The sequence below is a fragment of the Limulus polyphemus genome, unplaced genomic scaffold (genome assembly GCF_000517525.1).
Source record: "Limulus polyphemus unplaced genomic scaffold, Limulus_polyphemus-2.1.2 Scaffold2221, whole genome shotgun sequence".
Taxonomy (NCBI): Eukaryota; Metazoa; Arthropoda; class Merostomata; order Xiphosura; family Limulidae; genus Limulus; species Limulus polyphemus.
The window spans coordinates 13,194-33,515 of NW_013667831.1; the positions used below are offsets into that span (position 1 = coordinate 13,194).

A 20,322-nucleotide genomic window follows, 5' to 3' on the forward strand; every position below is an offset into this window, starting at 1 on the left:
TCAGTCACAAGAACGTCGACTCTGAATCACTTGAAAAAAACACTGGGGTGCTTAACTTTTTTCCAGGTGTATATTTAGTAATAGGACTTAGGTGATTGTACAATGTATTAACCATGACAACGAAGTAGTTCACAATTTTGTATCTCAATGATTATAAGATTAATGAGTGATTAGTACAAATTCAAGTCATAAATAATCACCATAGTATTAGGATGGGGAAAACAAATGAACTTGTTAAAATCTTTTCTCACCATACCAAAAATGTTGCATATTCTATAATGAACATACATTAAAAAATTAATATTGTGGAAATAAGAGTTTATAATTTTTATTACTAGAATTTTAATATAAGCTGTTAATATCTGTTTGAATAAAAACACATTTGCTTTTAATGTAAATAATTAGTTTTTAAGGTTGAGAACAAACTTTCTGATTGTTACTTTTACTTATTTTATTAAATAGGTTATTTTTTCTGATAATATCACATCGACGTAATGCAGTTCACTTTTGCATACTTCAAGAGCTAGACTTTGACATGTATGGTGTTTTGTAAGTAGTGTGATCCCACCAAAAGTTGATCACTTTTAAGAATGATATGTAATAGCACTTACAAACACAAAATATTCATATGCTAGGACCATGAAGATGTGTTCAGCTCAGGGATTTAGAATTTCCAAGACGGGATGTCCCTCGTACTTAATGGAATTGGAAAACAAAGGAATATGGATCACCTTAGGATACCAGGACCATACAAAAAGAGACATGCAACAAGTTGTACTATGATAAGCATTAATCAGTGGCAAAGGATGTCCATGTGCCCCAAGCAACAGTATGCAACGTAATCAAGAAGGATCTCCATCTGGAAACAAAGTCAACAAGATATGGATACACCAACGAAAGGCTTCCAGTAATACCTCCTGTTCAATTACTGCATACCTCAGTTAGCTGGAGAGTGAAATGGGTATTCATGCTATTACATACCAATAAAGTCACCAGACATAGTGTCTATAAATTTTTGTGAGATTGGACAGTTGAACTGGACAAACTGCCATCCTTGTAAACTAGATGGATTATAAAATGTCTAAAGGAAAGAATAGTGCGCTTTGGAATTAGAGCCTTGAAACAGAGTTTTTTTGCAATTAAAACTATGCTGCAGGGCTATTGTCAAAACAAAACTTATACATAATAAAACAAAAGTATCTAAAATTTGTACCTCCTGCCTTTTTGGTTTACTGAGATATCAATAAATCTGTCAATTCTTTACCACCCTTCTTTCTGATTTTCTAGATTGTTTGTTAATCAATTTTACATAGTTGATCGACATGTTTATAACCAATAGAAAGAGCAGATTCTTTTCTATATGAAGCTTATTAACTTTTTAATTTTGGTGGGTAGAGAGTTGAGTTAAGTCAATAAGAATTTCCTGTTATGTGATTATCATACTGCTGCTCCAAACAGCCAATAGTATATTTTAAACCTACCTATAGCTTACTCGGCAAGCTGGATAAATTATAGTAGTTTTCAAACATTCTATTCTAGTGACTGATATATTTTTGGTCTTCTTAAATGCATATTTGAAAGCTACATGTATGATTTTTGGACATCCAAACTTGTGAGACTCAATGAGGCCTAGGGAAGTATAGCTTCTGATTACCCCACAAGTTCAAACAAATTTGATACCACAGCGAGTACTATTAATCCTTGTTTTCTTATGCATATGTTTTATTAAGTTATGTATTTGTTAACAAAAGTAGCTAACGTTTAGTTAACTTTAGAAATGTCAAAAGTTTCCTAAGCTTAAGGGGAAAGTCTGTTCAACTATATGTGTGCATTATGTCACATGATTTCTGTGTTACTCAAGTTACAGTCTTCTGGAAGCAGCTAATTGCTTCTGCTATGATTTATTACTTTGTTGCTTCTGCTAGGGTTACTGTTCCAGTGAGTCAAAGTACTGCAATGAAATCATAAAGAAAAAAAAACAAAAAACAAGAAAAGGTTAAAAGTAGAAACTGAAGATAAGTAACATGGAACTTTTGGATCAACACTGCAGAGGAAAAAATGCTATTATTTTTATTTCATATCTAAAAATTTACATTTCACTTTGTATTGATGATTTCTCTACAAACCTAAAAATCCATTATGTTGATAAGATAAAGAAATGAAGTAAACTATAAAATTTAGCTAAAAAACCTTTTGATATTAAGTTAGGAAGTTCTAGAAGTAATGCAAAAGAAATATGACAACTATAATATAGTATATTTTCATTCCTAAAATGAAAATTACTTTTCACTGAATAGAGGCTTTGGAAATTCATATAAAAATCTTTTCTTAAAAAATCAGATTTTTTTTATGTACAACAGACTTTTAATATGAACTAAAAGCATGTAAAATTTTGTGAAGACACAGTAAGTTTAAGAGGTATGGCATGTATAGCTTAACATACACAGTCTTACTCATCAATGGAGTGATGTCACCCTTATAAAGTTAACAAGGAGATATAGAATATTATGTATGTTGATGCATAAACCCCCTACCTATCCTACAAGACTCTTTTTATTTAAATTTTAAAGCAAGCTGATGCACGTGGGAATTTGTATGTACTGTGACACCATTTTTTCAGTAAATTTGGGTTAATAAAGGGACAAGATAAAGTAATGTATCAGATGAGCAAGATATAAAACCTGGTTATAATTTATATTTTACTTTTATGAAATTTACTGAACAGATCTGCTGATTTTCACTTTAATTGAAATAAAATATTAATTTTAAATATTTTAATAGTAAACTTTTGACATAACACTATATGTTAAACATGAAATTCATAAAATTAATTTAATAACTTCATGAGATCTACTTGAAAGGCATTGTTAATGGACTGATTCTGTCTAGAAAGTTTTATGAGATAAATAAATTCTGTATCAGATCAAAGCAAAATTATGGGAGTGCCCAATAGTCAACCTTGATCTTTGGTTCTGGTTCAGTACCTAAAAGTCAGTCTTTCAGTCTTGGTTTTGTTAAACAAAACAATGAATATTCAGTTTCTTTAAAAATAAAGACATATTTTGAATGATTTTTGTACATTTAAACATTAATATATGAAATACTGTTCACAAATTAGAGGTTGTTGATAATATTTGGCAATAAAATCTTTTAATGACTGACAGCCAAAATGTTGCTATACATCGATCTCAGTTCAATATAAAAAAAGAAGATAAAGAACAATTTTCAATTTACTTACATATGTTTGTCATGTTTAATTTTAATTATTTAAAAGTGGGAGTACCCAAATTGACCAGGGTATGATTCAACTAGATATTATATTTAATATTTAACTAATCTAGTGTAGTCAACTGATGTAATACATTTCAACATTTATTTATTTTTAACAAGAGTAAGATAAAAATGCTGAAAATTACTTTCTTGCAATGATTTTTGCAATTTCTATTTCTTTTAATTTGTAAAATTGGTGGAAAAACATGATAAATCATTTATAAAACTTGAATCTCTTCAAGCTCATTAAAATAATAAAATGTCACGTGAGGAGCATCACTGCTGTTTGTCAAATAATTCCATCTCCCAATGTATTTGACAATATAGCATAAATTACAGTAATATGTTATTTTAATAAAAGAGTCAGTCTACAATAACAAATGGATGTGAATATAACTTATGTTCCACTTATTATTGCAAAATATTTTTCAACAACCTCTAATTCAGTGAACAATATTTCATATATTGATGTACTTCTTTGCTATGAAATTGAATGAAGTCTGTGAAGCAAAAATATACTGTCAATCTATGGAAGCATTCTGTTCAGTTGTAATTTCATATATTTTCATTTATTTTACGTATGATACAAATTAAAATTTCTAAGTACTAGTGTTAGGAAGGTGTGAACACAAACTATATGTACCAGTATTACTTTCAGAAGCCTTTACTGAATGGGACATTTGGTTGTAGTTTTCTTTTTTTTTATTCTTTATGTAAAAGGCCTAATTGATAATATGGTATGTCTCGGAGATGCATAAACTGTTTTCAAGAGAAACTGTCTTATTAATTTGAGGCAGTTTATCAGGTATTATTTGTTGAATTAGTACAATAATTATCGTTTTTATGTAGTGGCAATAAACACCTGTATTAATTTGTAAAATGCTCATATATCATTTAATATAATTGATAGGACCACATGAATTGTCCACAAAGTTTTATTTACAGAAATTAACAAAAAAAGAAAATAAATAAATCTCACAAAAAATAAAACTATCAACAGATGTAATTGCATCACACCAGGTTTGTCCAATAAACAGGTATCAGACAATAATATTTTACTGGCATGTTGTGATGATATCAGTCTTTAGTGTTAATAAAATTAAGTGGGTATAATTTGCACAGCACCAATTTTTAGCAAATATTTTCGGACTCCATTTTTCTGGTTCAGTACTTTCATCTCCAAATATACATATAAATAAATGCAGACACTGTTTTTTAATAAAAATCATATGTTATATTCATAAAAATACAATATTTATACTGATGTTTCTTGAAAATAGTTCATATTTGATGACAAAATACCTCTTTGTTCTTTGAACTGAGACCGAAAGACCAACTTTTAGGTACTGAACCAAAACCGAAGACTGAGACAGACTAATAGGCACTCCCCAAAATGGTAAAACAACTTATAAAACTGAAAATAAATTTATAATCTGTTACATTTATTTTCACTTGTAACAAATGGTTCTTAATTACTGAAAACAATTTTAAGAAATTCTCATATACCCACTACCCCCAACTTTCATTATATATTTATCCCTGTCAAATTTAGACACTATTTAATGATTGCACACACAAAAATAATGCCTCATAAAGAAAAATACCTGTTCTACATAATTCTAAACAAATGGGTAAGAAAAGCACATTATTAGGGCAGATGGCAAAAGACTTAAAGTCTATGACTTATAATAGTCCATTTTGACCTTCTGCCTTTCCACTTTAAAAAGTTAGTGCATTTTCTAAGTGTTCAGTTACCTTCAGCTTCAAAAGATGTATTGCAACTTGTCAGCTGTTTGTAAATCAGGCAGTGATATGGAGCCTTACACACCAATTTCTGTTCAGCATAAATTTCAAAGTCTAATAATACATATCCACACCTGATATAAACAAGGAGTGGATGGCTAATTTGATAGTAGAAATGATGGAAATTTTCCAAATTGCAACTAATTCTCATCTTTGAATATTGGAAATAAAAGAAGGTTGAAGGCAGTAATGGTTAAGCACATTCCTCATATAAAACCCATCCACTGCATTAACCATAACACAAAATGGGCTATTCTAGATACCTGAAACATGTTAAGAACCGAGAACAAGAAATGATATTACGGCCGTTCTGAAGTAAAGACCAACTTCAAAATACATGTAGTTGACAAACAACAGACAAGAAAATAAATTAATCCCTTCTTTGTTATTAAGCTCTATCTTGAAGCATTTGGCATTCAAAGATAAACATTTTTACAAGAGCCAAAAATTAATCAATTATCTGCTACAAAAATGCATGAGTATTAGATGCATGTAAAATTTCAAGATGATTTAAACTTCATCTTGTATAGGAATGCAAAACACATAAGCTTGGCTACATAAGCATAGTCTTTCTTAAATATGTCCTTAGGCTAACTGCCTGCTTTCTAAATGAATTGTAAAACACTTATTTCTGTGTTGAAGTATTTAGTAACTACCATCACAGAAAAACAGTAAGTAAAAGTAAATACTAGTAAGTTTTATCTTGAATTGAGCTGCATGTTTTGTGAAATGTTGCTCACAGCCTAAATAAGTGAACTCATAACCAAACAGCTTCAGGTAAATGCATTATATTAACAAAATGTAATTTTGAACAAACAAAGTTTTGACAGGTGAATAACCTTACACTGTAATTGCATTGTTGTTTTGTCTAAGGCTAAATTATTTCTAATTTTTTATGCATTTAAATGAGTATCATAATCTATATAATTATCTAATGAAAAAACTGATATTAACCAATTCAATTTGTTCTTCAATTCACTGTCATGAAAATAAAATGTGAATAATTAATACTATTAACATGTTGTCAGCATCATCTCAAGCAATGTTCTTTAAAGAAGATTTACTACTTTATCACTGGTAATACCCATTATTTCCACTGGGCAACATAGAGTTAATTACCTTAAGTGTTATATTAAAATACTCTATCAGAAAATATTACATCTTAATTTTACTGAGAATTGGACACCAGTATAACATTTAAAGGACTAGAACAGCACATGTGTATAATTTTTTTTTTCTGCACAAATATCATATAACAGTGAAAAACTAACAAACCTTTCTGTTAGTTGTGTGAACGTTTGAGGTCGGTTTCTATGTCGGACTATCACACCCAGGAGTAAGTGAGATCTTGTAGCACTCAAACCTATCAAATGTAAAAATTAGAATTCATATGCATAATAATGATTATCCAGCACAGTAGAAGGATATGCATGAAATTCATAATCAACAATAGGACAGTTCAAAAGCAATCAGAAAAAAGTCTATATGGAAAAGTTGCAGCCAAAATAGTCTGCTATTTCACATGAGAACATGGTTAAGTGTTTAAGATCACAAGAAATGGAAGAAAACATAAAAATTTGCTATGAACTGTCACAACAAATATTAAGCTTTGGGAACTCTAGAAGACTTGTTTTTTATTCAGTTTATGTTGAAAAGTACTCTTCTTTCAATTAATATTTTAAAATAAAATATGAATGTTACATGTAAACCAGAACAATCAATTTTTTTTGCAACTTCTCTTGAAACTTAAGTTTGGTATTTTGGAAGACTTATGACCACTACTGTAAGTAAAGAAACATTCTGCTTGGAAATTAAAATAGCTTTTATAAGCTTGTTGTATCACAAGTTTCTGGATAAATGAATATGTAGAAATCTTGCATACTGTTATTATATGCCTACTGAATGTTATCAGGGAAGTCTGTTCTATAAAAAAGGAAAATTATGAAGGTTAAGTATGGATACCCAGGAAAGTAATTTATAATATATTAAGTGTGCTAGTAACATTTCATAGGTTTTCAAAGAAATCTGAAAAATGTGTAGTATAGTGATATGGTATTTTCAGGTTAAGAGATTTCTTTACAGGTATGAGACAGTTAGACATACTAATAACAGCAGTAGACTGTGTTTGATAACTTGGCCGAGTTTCCTTAGTGTGTATGAAATAAAGACTAGAAAACGTTAACAAAATGATAATCTTTATTACAAATGTATGTGTGCACAGGAAAAGAAGGTCATTTCTACCAGATCATGAATAGATCCAAAGCTTTCTTTGTTTCTCTCAGGATAGACTTCTGTTGAACTAAACATGCTAATCATAAAGTAAGTCTTTATTCAAACTTCAGGTAGAACTGAAATATGAAAGTACACTTAAATTCTATAGGTAAACTTGTTTTTTTCCCAGTTAATAGCATCACCTCATGACCCTTTCTTTCTCACAGTATTGGTCAGCTGTAACATATAGACATTGTCAGTTTAGTCAGCAAAGGATATTACAGTCACCAATCCTTTCCACTCAGATGCTAAACATTACTGCAGTATTCACTTGACCAGAAAAGACAGTATCTACAACACAGAATAAAGAAACACAGCAAGACAACCTCATTGATGTTCTGACCTACATGTTTAAGCTAAAACTGCACAGAAACTAAATAAGTGAATTTTTTTTTTTAATTTCTACTTAACCCTAGGACTACCAGTGCACTCTTTAAATTCCTTTCTGCGCATGTCACAAAGCATTACTGAGTTACACTTAAAATTTAATTAAACCACTTTACTATCAGTGTATTTTATTGAAACTATTATTATCAAGTACGTTATAGTTCAAAGCTTTATATTATCTTAGTTTTTAGTCCTTTATTTCAAACTTCTCATTTTGTTGTCACGTGATTCAAGAGCTATAAAGAATTTCAAACTTTTGCAATGTATAACTAGTCAGACAACTGCAGTCTTGTAGATGTATGTCTAGACAGTAATGTACATTTACTTGCCCTACTGACATATATGTTTCAAAGTCCTTGGCTGAATGCAGTAGAAGCAAGTAATAAATTCTGTTAACCCCTGATGGGTGTCACACCCACCTTCTATACTTAACCTTGATCTTTACAACTCACATGTACTTACTTAACACATGTGTGTGTGTGTATAGTAAAAAAGGAGCTCATTTTACACTGTAATCCAATAATGGTTATCTTGAAATTGGTACCAAGTTGTCGTAATTGGGTAAATGTAACTCCCTGTAGTATTGTTGGCTGATTTGTCCATGACAGCACATCAGTTCTTTCTTACTTAAATATATTATAGTTAGAGAGACATTTAAATTGTATTTAGGTTTATTTTTTGTATCTTAGATAATTATGCATTATTTGTATTTTAGAATTCATATTTGAAAGGTTTAATGACTTTTATAAAATAACTAAAACTTCACCTTACTCTGCGAGGTGTACATTGCCAAGAGATTTAAAAAAAGATTTTGCTGAAGGCTAAAGTATCTCTGCTGTTCATACTGTTCTATCACCCATGGGTACCTGTTGATGTGTGTCGACATAAATAAAAAAATGGGAAAGGAAAATAGAACATTAAAATGAGACATTTAGTGAAAGGGTAAAGATGTGAAATTACACATATGACCATAAGATGATATTTCAAGACTATTCTATGAAGGTAAGTACATATTTCTATTTCATAATTTTAAACATTTCATTGCAGTGTACATTGATGATAATAGCTAGAATTAGTGATACAGTAGAGAAGATTGAAAATAAAATATTGTTGCGTCAGTGAGGTCACGTGACTAGTATCACGCCAGGTCCTTCTAGAAATATCCTATTCCTTCATGAATACTCTAGCATTTACTAGATATGTGTTCGTCTTGTATATATAAGACGGTCACAACATGACGAGAGTGTGTGTGTGTGTGTGTGTAATTGAACGGAGTATTGTTGAGTCGAGCACGTGAGACGTTTGTTGAGAATTGTAGCATTTGTTATAGCGCGACTGTTGAAATTAAGTATATCGCAAAGTTATATTCAGAAAGAACAAACCAGTTTTATTTAAGAAAGGACTTGTGTCGGTAAAGTTTCGTCGGAACGAATTTACGGAAAATTAACTAACGAACGAATGAAGACGTAACAATATTAACATTTACCTTAATAAAACTTTTGATGTTCATTTAGAAGGTTCTAGAGATTATGCAAATGAATTGTGAAAACTGTAAGATAATAAATTGTATTTTTATACTCAAAATGAAACCAACCTTGCAGGTGAACTATTCAGAGTCTGAGTGCAAATAACTACATTAAATAAAGAATTCTTCATTAGAAATAGTACAAAAAATCCAAATTAAATATCTTATTTTCCTGGAAGTTAACATTTCTCTTACACTGAATGGTATTTCTGATAAGCACTTACCTCCTTTAACACAAAGCTATCTCAATCTTCTTCTGCTCTCTAAGCACTGCTAAATATTTTCACAATCAGCACAACAGTCTATGTAACCCCATCAATTTTGTGCCATTTCTGAACATGTACATATCATGTGACTACTCTCCACCAATAGTATTGTGCCACCTATTTTGGTGTAGCTCACTTCCTCTGCAATTCCCACTCAATCTTCACTTTTGAGAATTGGCAGGCTTTAAAAGAAGAAAACTGGCAGTGGGGAGAAAGGGTGGGAAAGGAGGTAAGTACCTATCTGAAATACATTATCAGTGTGAGAAAAATGTTAACTTCTGATATGGTCTTGCTTCGACTCAAACAAAGCTAGAATCCCACACTGCAAAGGTGTAAGAACCAGTGTAGGCACATAGGATTGAAACCAAGCAGAAAGCAACCAGTCAGAATGAAAGGGTGTGCTGAATGAAGCACACTTGTTGGGTACTGCACTACTTCTGGAACAGGTATTAATCTAATATGGGCAGAAAGAAATGAGTACACAAGTGCAATTTGTTCTGAGAGGTGCAATCCATAGTAAAATATAAACAGAATTAGCTCTGTACATTCACAACCTCAACCAGACAGACAAGGCTCCACAACTAGTCCTTGGGATTAGGAGGTTGAGGATTAAAAAAAAAAATTAACACAGGCCTTGACAAATATTTTCAGGTGAAGTAGTCAGCCCAAAAACTCAGAAGCCAGGTGTGCCTAACCAAACTTCACTACTGTCTGTACCAGAAAATGGGTGCTATGTATATATGTACTTTCACAGCAATGAGTACATGATAATAATTGCATGATATCAACAATCACTTGATAGTATTGCTTGAACTAACTGCCTTTGGTCCCATCTGAGTCTAAACAAGCACAATGATTGGGTGAATTGAGAGGAAGATGAAAACAAATGGTGTGAAATTAGTAATGTTTTGTGCAACTGCAACACTTCATTCCCCCAAAAAAAAATACGAAGTGTTAAAATCCTAGAAACAAAGTTCGATTTCCAAGAGTCCAGAACTGTTCTAGGTTCAAGTTCTATTTAGTACAGCCCTAAGCACGAATAAAATCAGAGAAAATACTAGGCGTCATGATGAAATTTTTAATCGCCATGGTGACCAAGTGCCCAGGAAATGTGGAACATTATTATTATTCATGTTGACATACGAATACAAAAAGTAGCAATGAGACTATGAATGCTATGATAGGATCTTTTATTCTCAATGTTTCAACTACAAATCCACTACAAGATAATCTCCTGAAGAAGACTTGTAGTTTAAACATTGAGAATAAAAGATTCTGTCATAGCATTCATAGCCTCATTGTTACCTTAGTATCCATATGGATACTCATCTACCCCAACTGTAAGTAAACAAGAGTGTCATACATCAAACAACCAGAACTACAAAATAGGAAGTTAGCTGTCAGCTGAAACTGGAAAAACTCCGAAAACAACCGTGGGTGCAAGAAGTACAACAAATCGAACCTAGCATTATGGAGTCATGGTGTTGCCTCAACTCAACTGTAAGAACAGGGTAATATCTATGACTGGTATTATGAGCAGAAATCATAAAAGTAGGAAAGAGACATCCTGCATCCAGAAATATTAAAAGGACATGGAACATTCAATTGTAGAAACAGTGTACATATGTCCTGCAGCCAGCATTATGAGGCAGAGGAAGTCCTTCAAACTCAACCATAGGAGCAGGGAAAGAACCTCTTGCAATCGGAATTAATGAGAAGAGAGGCCTATACTGCAAAGAATCATGGGAACAGGGCAGTGTCATACTGAACCTGGTATTACAAGAAGGATCCCGTGAAGGTTGGACCTGCACCAACCAACATCTATCCACCTGGGAAAAAGGATTTAGGGGAAACGGAACAAGGGAAGCTAGCTTTGCCCTCTTCTCATTGAGAATATAACCATGCGTATGTATGTTAAAAGAAATTTCTAAACTCACACAGCCTCCACAGTCCACCACCCCAGTGACTGGGAACTTAAAAATGGTATGGACTCCCATGCTTCACTGGAAGAAAAAAAAAGGGGGAGGATAAATGTGTTGGGGAGTCCAGAGGAATGTCACACCAAATAAAGTAATATGAGTGTCTGCGATTACCTATTTTTAAAAGCAGACTGACCCTGATTTATTCAATCAAAGAGTCAGGAAAAATGGGCAGAAATCCCCTTATGCTTTACTCATTAAATCCACAAATGACAGTCCATCATTAAGTAAAATATAACAGGGTATACCACCAGTGTTTTTACAAAAACACCCGACCTCTGCAGTGAGCATTACAGTGGAATCATTAAATAATGCGGGTTTGAGGCAAGGCATACCTGATCAGGCAACACCACCATAAAGTGGGATCCTATTATCAGTGGTTAAAACTAGGGTCGCTGAAAATAAAAATGAAAGGAAGTGATAAGATTTACCCCATTCAACGGCAAATGGATGTGTGTAGAATTACCATGGGAGGAAGACGATATCCACCAGAGATAAAGCCAGATCATGGAGATGAGTGACAAAGATACTGGTAGTAGTCCACATTCCAGCCTGAACGATCTCCTCCAAAGGATGACGAAAGCAAGCAGTCAAGGACATGGTGATATGATGAATTTGAAGAAAAGAAACATCGTGGAGACGACAGTCTTCCATGGATAAATCTGAAAATGTTCACCTAATGAATTGAAAAAAAACAAACAGTTAGCAGGACAGGGGATAGCTCACTGAAAATGGAAAGGTTTCAAGGAATAAAAAGTCGGGAACATGAAGCCTTATAGGATGCAGGACGTGTCACATAACACAGCAAAGAGCAAACCAGACAAAAAAGCCACTTAGGATCAGAATGGGAGTACTGGTGGGAGAAGGTAGGTAAGGAAATGGATGTGAAAGCCAAACATCCTTCACATGCAGCAAAGGTATGAGGAAGGAAGGACTGATCAGGATATAGGATGACATAAGAGGAAAGGTGGGGGAAGTGGGTAACATTAAAGGCATGAATATCTGATCTACAAGGTCAGCAAGCAAGGAGGAGAAGGAAATATGTCTTGAGGGAAAGATGGTAGATGGAACATGAAGACAAAGGTTTAGAGGGAGGACAGAAAAGGTATAAATAACCCCACAGAGCTCCCAATCAAGTAAATCAAAGGAACGTGGAGAATGCATGACTTGAAAGGAGTAGAAAAGGAGGGAAATATGGAAAGAAACAACCAGATGAAACCTGGAGAAATGGAAGGTGTTTGACAAGAACACTTGATAGCTAGACACAGTCAAAATGAACAAGCCTTTGTCAAACAATCAGGTGAAGAATTAGGAAAAAAAAGATGAGGAATGGAAGGGTGAAGGATGAAAACCATGTCTAAGAGACCAAAGGCAGAAGGTATACCATCACCTGTTGTAAATGGACATGGAAGAAGGTCTAATGGATTGGGAAAGATTCCATATGTGGAGGCAGTCCCTGGGCTGAGAAAATGGACATGACAAAAGCCATGCATGAAGACAGTGTGTGGTGACATCTGGATGAACAATGTCTAACTGAGGTTGATAGAATAGGGACCAGGACAGAGGTAATGGTAGGGGAGGTTGTACAAGTAATGGTTGGAACTGTGAGAAAAATGTTGCACTGACCAATATGGAGCCACCAGTAGGTTTAAACACAGCATGGTTTGGAACAGGGATAGGATTCTGGAGAGGAGTTGATTAGGAGGGTAAGCACAGATGTGAAGAACCCTCCAATTTGAAGGCATGGAAAGGGAGACCAAAGGGAAGTAAGTTTCCTGTTCCAGTGAGTGGCAAAGGCATATATGAGGCATCTCCAACTGAGAATGCACCTGTGGATCAAGGGACCACTCCATGAGGAGATAACCAATCCACAACCAGATTCAGGGAGCCATGAAAATGGCAAGCTAAGACCACAATGTGGTGATTGTGGGCCCAGAAAGAAGAGCTAGGATCTGAAAGAGATGTCAGAATGTACCCTAACTATCCTCCACCCTCAGGAGAGAAAAAGGTGAGACAAAGCCTGATGAACTGCCAAAGGCTCAACAATGGCAATATGGAGAGAAGCTTCTTGATCAACCAGAGACTGGAAATCTGGGAGTTGAGGTAAGAACTCCATCTCTCTAAAGTTGAGTCTGTGAACAGATGTGAATCTATACAAAGTGGAGTAAGCAGTATCCCTGCTGTGGCCTGTTCTCTGTCTAACCACCAAGCCAGATTTGGCTCTAATTGGTGAAGAAAGGGTAAAAGGGTGGTTCAATGGATCCAAGGAGAAATTTCACTGAACACATATGAGACTGAACTATGAGAATGGGAGCTTCCAAGAAAGCTCGCATCCCAAGAGAGATAGAACATCTTGAGCTGTAAGATATGTGAGGTAAGGGACTTATGAACTGCCTGCTCCAAACCCAAAGAGGAAGAGAAGAAAGATGGGCTCAACTGAGGTTGGAATGAAGAAAACCTCCTAAATGAACAGGGTAAGAACAGACTTCCCCATTGTCATCAGGAATCTCACTTGTGCTGCTTTTTTGTAGGAGCAGATAAGTGTGGTCTCTGGACTCTGAACAGAAGGAAGCAGGAGCCTTTTATCCATAGAAAGATGAGTGCAAAGACTCAGAGAGTGAAGATGTTGGGTAAGAGTTTGTACCCCTTGACAAAACACTTAGAGAGCCGAGGTGGGTCCGAACGTTAGGGTCCTGGAACACTCTACTTAGAGCAATAACTAAATAATAATGATGTGAGCATTGTGAGAAAGAATCTGGAATTGTAGATTACAAGGAAAAAGGAAAGTTTCTAGTATCATAAATGTAGGAAAAGAAGCCCTAGCAATGCTCCGCCCTAAGAACAGGGAAGAAACTAGCACATCAGCAATAGAACCAAAAAAAAGTCATATATGGATGAAAGTTTGGATGATAAGGTACATAGTAAACAATAATGGAAAAATTATTCACACAGAACAATGAATGATATAATACTAGTAATAATAAAATGTAACGTACAAGCTATCTATACACACCTAGTTAACAAAGTATTTATAAATATCAAAAGGACAAACCATCTAAATTTATCTAGTTTACAAACTATGTAATAATAACAAAAGTGCAATCTGACTAAAATTACCTATAAAACACATTAATAATCAATATCTAACTTACAATTCATCTAAATTAACCTAGACGACATAGGACACATAATTAAGTTCTACACTAATGAAAATTAGGATGATAAGGCATACAGTTAACAATGAAGAGAAAAAAAAAAGAAAAATGAATTAGATGTTACTAGTGATATGTTACTTACAAACTAACAAAACCATGAAACTGACAGGGTCTACAAAGTATGTAATATTAACGAACATGCAAAATGACAAAGGACATATAAATATCTAACTTACCAATAACCGAGCATTGATGATGTAATTCTCCCACGTGTAAACAAGGACAAAGCCACACAAAGGGCATCTGAGCTGCACCTACCATGGGTATATCAGCCAGGTGTGAAGTGGGAGAACTGGAAACAACAGGAAGAAGGAGAAAACTCCTAAAGAGATGTGGAGTGACACAGACCAAAATAAGAATGTCCTGAAAAAGAGAGTTCAACTTGTCTTCTCATATGTTGTATTCTTTCTCAGAAACATTGTCGCATTGAAAAGAAGAAATCGCCAGCCAAACATATGAATTACATATGTACCTCCTTTGCAGGTAAAGTCAAATCTGTTTCCTGGGAAGTCATACCATTAGCATTTTCGATTGCAATGGGAATTTTCTTAGTCGATACCCTGATCTCAAATTCACACTAAAATCTCTTAAATTTGGTAACGAAAGATAAACACAGTAAAAATACAACTGTGGAAAAAAAACATCTAAACAATGCAGTGCCAATTGAGAAAGTGAAGATTGAGAGGGAATAGGTGCATGATCCAGCTGTGCCAATATAAGTGTTACAATACTATTGGCAGAGAATAATCACATAATATACCCTTTAGCCCTTTCACAACGAACTCGGTATAATATACACAAATTTATATACATGTTTACACACATTAAGTATTTATAATATAACTTTTAATTCAGCATGTGCACCTTCACAAAAGTTAATATACCTTTAGTAAACATCACAAATCTTTCGAACACAAAAAATCTAATTTTTTAATGAAATATTTTTACAAAAGATTTGTTTGTGAATATATCAAGCCTATTTTGTTACTAGTCTGAGTAGAAGTGATTTTCATGTTATGATTAAAAATACTATTCTTCATCCCAAAAATCTCAAATTTCTTTTGTGTAATCTTTAAAAGCTCTTAAATACATTTCAAACATTTGTTTTCAATAAAATTATGTCTTACCAGTTATTTAATACAAATCCCAAAAGTATAATGAAAAGACAAGTCGTAAAATTATAACTTTTTTTTCGTTATTATTGGTAACAAAGCTTCTAAGTACTTCTCTTATGAGTTTGAACTGCTAAACATTTCACATTTACTTTTTGTGTTTATTTTACTGTCAATGACTAAAGTATAACCCCGCTGAAAATAATCCAATAAATCACTGCTTGTTTCAGTAGACTGTTTACGTGACTCCACCATAACATGATACTCCTGAAATTAACAAAGTATGCATAAAAAGATGGTTGACTAGGCCCCTGATTTGAGAACATGATGCTTAATATATTGGATTATGTATCCTAAAATGTTTTCTTGAAAAATTTAGAGTAATGACACTGCACTTAGAATCAGTGAAAACGTTTATGCCGACAACAGGATGTGTAATTTATTGGCTTATGTGTGTGTCCTACAGTGTTCATAACAAGACTTTTAAAGAGTAACAACACTGAACTTTGAACCCGTGAAAACATTTATTATGTGAATTGGTGCCAATACAATAAACATTGCAATTCTTTGAATACTGGTAATCCTTTTGTGTTGCTTTGAATTTAGTGGCATAGGTGTACAAAGATATTATGTTATTTGAGCACATGCTTATGAAATCCTATTTCCCTTTTCAGCACTTAACTGTCAACCAATAAAACTCAGGTTTCAGTATTACCTATCACACTTGCTTAGTTTTGCAAGTATTATAAGTCTAGTTTTCTTTGGAAAACATTCTTACTTTTACAACTAAAGTGTAGTTTAGAAGTTCCCTTACAGTTGTGAAACACGAGTTGTTACTGACTCTTCCCTTGAATTAAGTAATCATCATTTATAATATATACACAGAATCTATTTTCAGTAAGTTAAGTATATAGTTGTTGATCTAAGTTCAGTGTAGCTGTTTCTGTATTTTAGCATATCATGTACTGCTTCTGAAATGTACGAACCACATCACAGGGTATATATACATGTAATGTATTTTTTCCTTCTAGAAATGGATAAACAGTCAGTAAAGAAAAAAAGTGGAGCAACTGAAAAGAAAAAATTTCTTTGTGAGGATGGGATTCAGTTCCTCTTGGATCTTTCTTCTTCATCAGAAGAAGCAATTTAGTCAAAGGAATTGGATGTTGAAGTACCTGATGCTTGAATTTCAATGCCTCTGACTGAATCTGTTTACAAACCCACATGGACACTAAATGTTGAACCAGCTCTTCTTGATATGGTCTTATGGACAGATCAAGATGTAGCTGGTGAAACTCATTTGGATGAGGATGTTCTGGACTCCCCACAATCAGGTACATCAGAACAAACATCACCACAGGAAAGAGGCAGAGCTAAGAGGAGTAGAGGAAGAGGTAGAGCTCCAGTGAGTGCTACCACTGATCCTTCCTCACAGGAGAAACCTCTCGTATGCAGTAATAGTTGGACATGGGTGAAAAACACAAGAGAAGAACAACAACAGATACCTCTTTGAATAAACCAATGGAAATTTTCCAACTCCTTTTTACAGCGGAAGCTCTGCATCTAATTGTAGGTGAAACAAACAGATATACACATAAAACACAAGTAAACCAAAATGAACCACCTCAAAAGAAAACAACTATAATGTGGAAAGATTTTACTGTTGAGGATATCTTAGCTTACTTTGGCCTAGTTATAGTTATGGGCCTTAAGCCTCATTCTTCTATTTCTGACTACTGAGTCTAACCATCTTCCCTTTCATAATTCTAGGTTTACTAAAATCTTTTCTAGGGACAGGTTTTTAGCTATCCATAAATATGTACATCTTTATAACAACTCTAACACACTTCCTAGGACTGACCCTAACAATGATAAACTTTTTAAGGTTAGACCTATCACAGATCTTCTTCTGAAGTCCTTCGTTTCTCACTATTCTCCTAACCTACCGAAAAAACCAGTCAAGTGGGGTATCAAATTGTGGGTCCTGGCAGGTGTTGTAAGTGGATACTATTTAAAGTTCAAGATCAACATAGGCAAGGAAGGACAAATGCCAGCCACTCTCTTTTCATGGACAACTGCTACACTTCCCCTCATTTACTTGATAAATTATTGGCTGTTGGAACTTATACTTGTGGGACATGTAGTAGAAAGAACAGACTGCATTTCCCATGGGAACTGGTTACAACAACCCTACAGTGGATGAACAAACGAGACATCTACACCCTTTCTACTTTACACTCCAGTGCCATGAAAACTATAAGAATAAGAGAAATGGATGCTGAGGTTACAAAACCTGAATGGCCAGTTTCTCAGCTACTATTCAACTGGACAAAGGTCAATAAAATGGCACAAAAAACTGTTTTTCTGGCTTTTGGATTTAACCACAGTTAATGTTTTTATTCTCTATAAAAAAAAAGACCAATCAGCTAGAATTACAACATCTGCACAGGACTCTCCTCCTAGACTCAATCTTGACAGGCATTATCCAATACTTGCCAAACAATGTAAAAAGAAAAGATGCAGATTGTGCCTTACAGACAACAGTATACTCACTAAGTGCACACACTGTGATGTGTACCTTTGTGTGAAACACTTTGAAGAGTATCATACCAGTGATACTTTTCAAAGAAGTTAAGCTTTTACTTATTACATAACCAAAACTGCTGAATCATCATAGCTGATTTATTTTGGATGTATAACATAAAATAAAAATAAATCTGTTTATGATAGTATCAGTAAAATATTGTTTATGTACTAGGTAAAAGTTTCTACTCTTTTCCTTTTACAAATGCAGTTCTTTCTTTTCCTATAACAAATATCTTAGACAGTAGCATCTCAGCATTTTTATTGTATTTGAATGTACGACTGTTTCCTTTTTACAATGTTTTTGCCTGAAATATGTTTGTAAAATTTTCTTTTGTTATTCATACACTTGTATGTATGATACTCCCTTTCATTTTAGAGTTTTTCTGTGCAGAGCTTCTATATTTTCTGAAACTTCTTTATTCTCAAACATTTTTATACAATTCTGTATATCAGATTTTGTAAAACTTACATATTTTTTTATTTTTCTGTCATTTATACACTTGCATGTATAACACCCCTGTCATGTGCATTTTCTAAAATGTAAATATATCTGTATAGTTATGAAATAAATATATAGATTTGCATTCATTTATAGTTTCTGTACACAACTTCATGTATGTTTTCTGACAGTTGTTCACATTCTTGAACATTTGCATACAATTCTGTATATCAGTTTGTACAACTTACATATTTTTGTATTTTTCTGTTATTTACACACTTGTATGTATAATGCTTCCTGTCATGTGCATTTTCTAAAATGTAAATATATCTATATAGTTATGTGAAATACATGCATATAGATTGATATTCACTTATAATTTCTGTTGTACAAGTTTTCTGAAAGTTGTTCACATTCTTGAACAGTTGTATACAATCTGTTCAAGAATGTGAACAACTATGTATAACTGTGCATTTGTTTCAGTTTTTGAATGTACATTGTGTGTATATATTTGCATACATTTATATAGATGAGGTTGTACAACATTTCATTGCTTTCTTTTACTGTACACTTCTGAATGTTATGATTAAATATAAGTTGTGAAGTTTCTAATGTTGCATCATTTGCTTTTACTTTACCTCAGTTTAGACAATTAGAAAAACACAAGCTCAGTAGGCCTAACTACATAGCCCTACAAAGTACAAATTTAACTGCAATACCACTATGTTGAAAACTACACTGATATTTTGGCTACCATATATTATATCTACATATTTACTCATAAATACTTAAATTTTAGATATTTTTCTTAAAACATAGACACAATAAATGAAAATTACATAGAAAACAATTATTTCTAGTACTTATGCAAAGTTATGGTGATAGGAATATATTTTGCCCTTGGGTGCTTTTATTGCTAAGCCTCATTATTTTTTTCAAGTGGATGGCAAAGGAATATAATTTTAGAAAGAAAAAAAATACTCTACTAGTACATCTAAAACATCTGTAACTTGCTTGGGTTTCTAAATAAAATATGTACATGTTAAAAAAAAATAATATCCATTTGGAGCAACAACTTGGTCATTACCATTCAACATTCTTGACAAAATTATTAATTTCTCTTCCAAGCTCTTTACAAACAACTGTTAGAATCACATGAAGTATAACTTATCCTTTCTATTGGTTATAAAAACACCCTTATGAAAATATGTGGAACTAAACAAGAGGTTTGGAAAAAATGGAGTAGGAGGCAGCACCACTATAGTTGATTTGCTAGATACATTGGTGGGAGGTTCTAAATTTATATTCTAGCTTGCCAGTATCTAAAATTCATGTTTGTAATTTGTTAATCAACTGTAGACATATCTAGTAGGCATAGAAAAAATATAAACAGAGCAACAAAACATGAGAAGGTGCTATGTGACACACACAACTCGATATTTAACCTTTTTTTACATATACACCTGGAA

At 33.3% G+C, this 20,322-nt stretch overlaps 1 protein-coding gene across 4 annotated transcripts in view; it reads right to left on the bottom strand.

Moving 5' to 3' along the window:
• LOC106466322 (PHD finger protein 3-like) overlaps window positions 1-20,322 on the bottom strand; it is a 185,870-nt gene that overhangs the window by 9,478 nt on the left and 156,070 nt on the right. For all 4 annotated transcript variants that reach the window (XM_013926598.2, XM_022394301.1, XM_013926595.2 and 1 more), the window contains exon 17: window positions 6,349-6,436. In XM_013926598.2, the coding sequence (XP_013782052.1) occupies window positions 6,349-6,436 (88 nt within the window). The remainder of the gene's footprint in view (window positions 1-6,348; window positions 6,437-20,322) is intronic.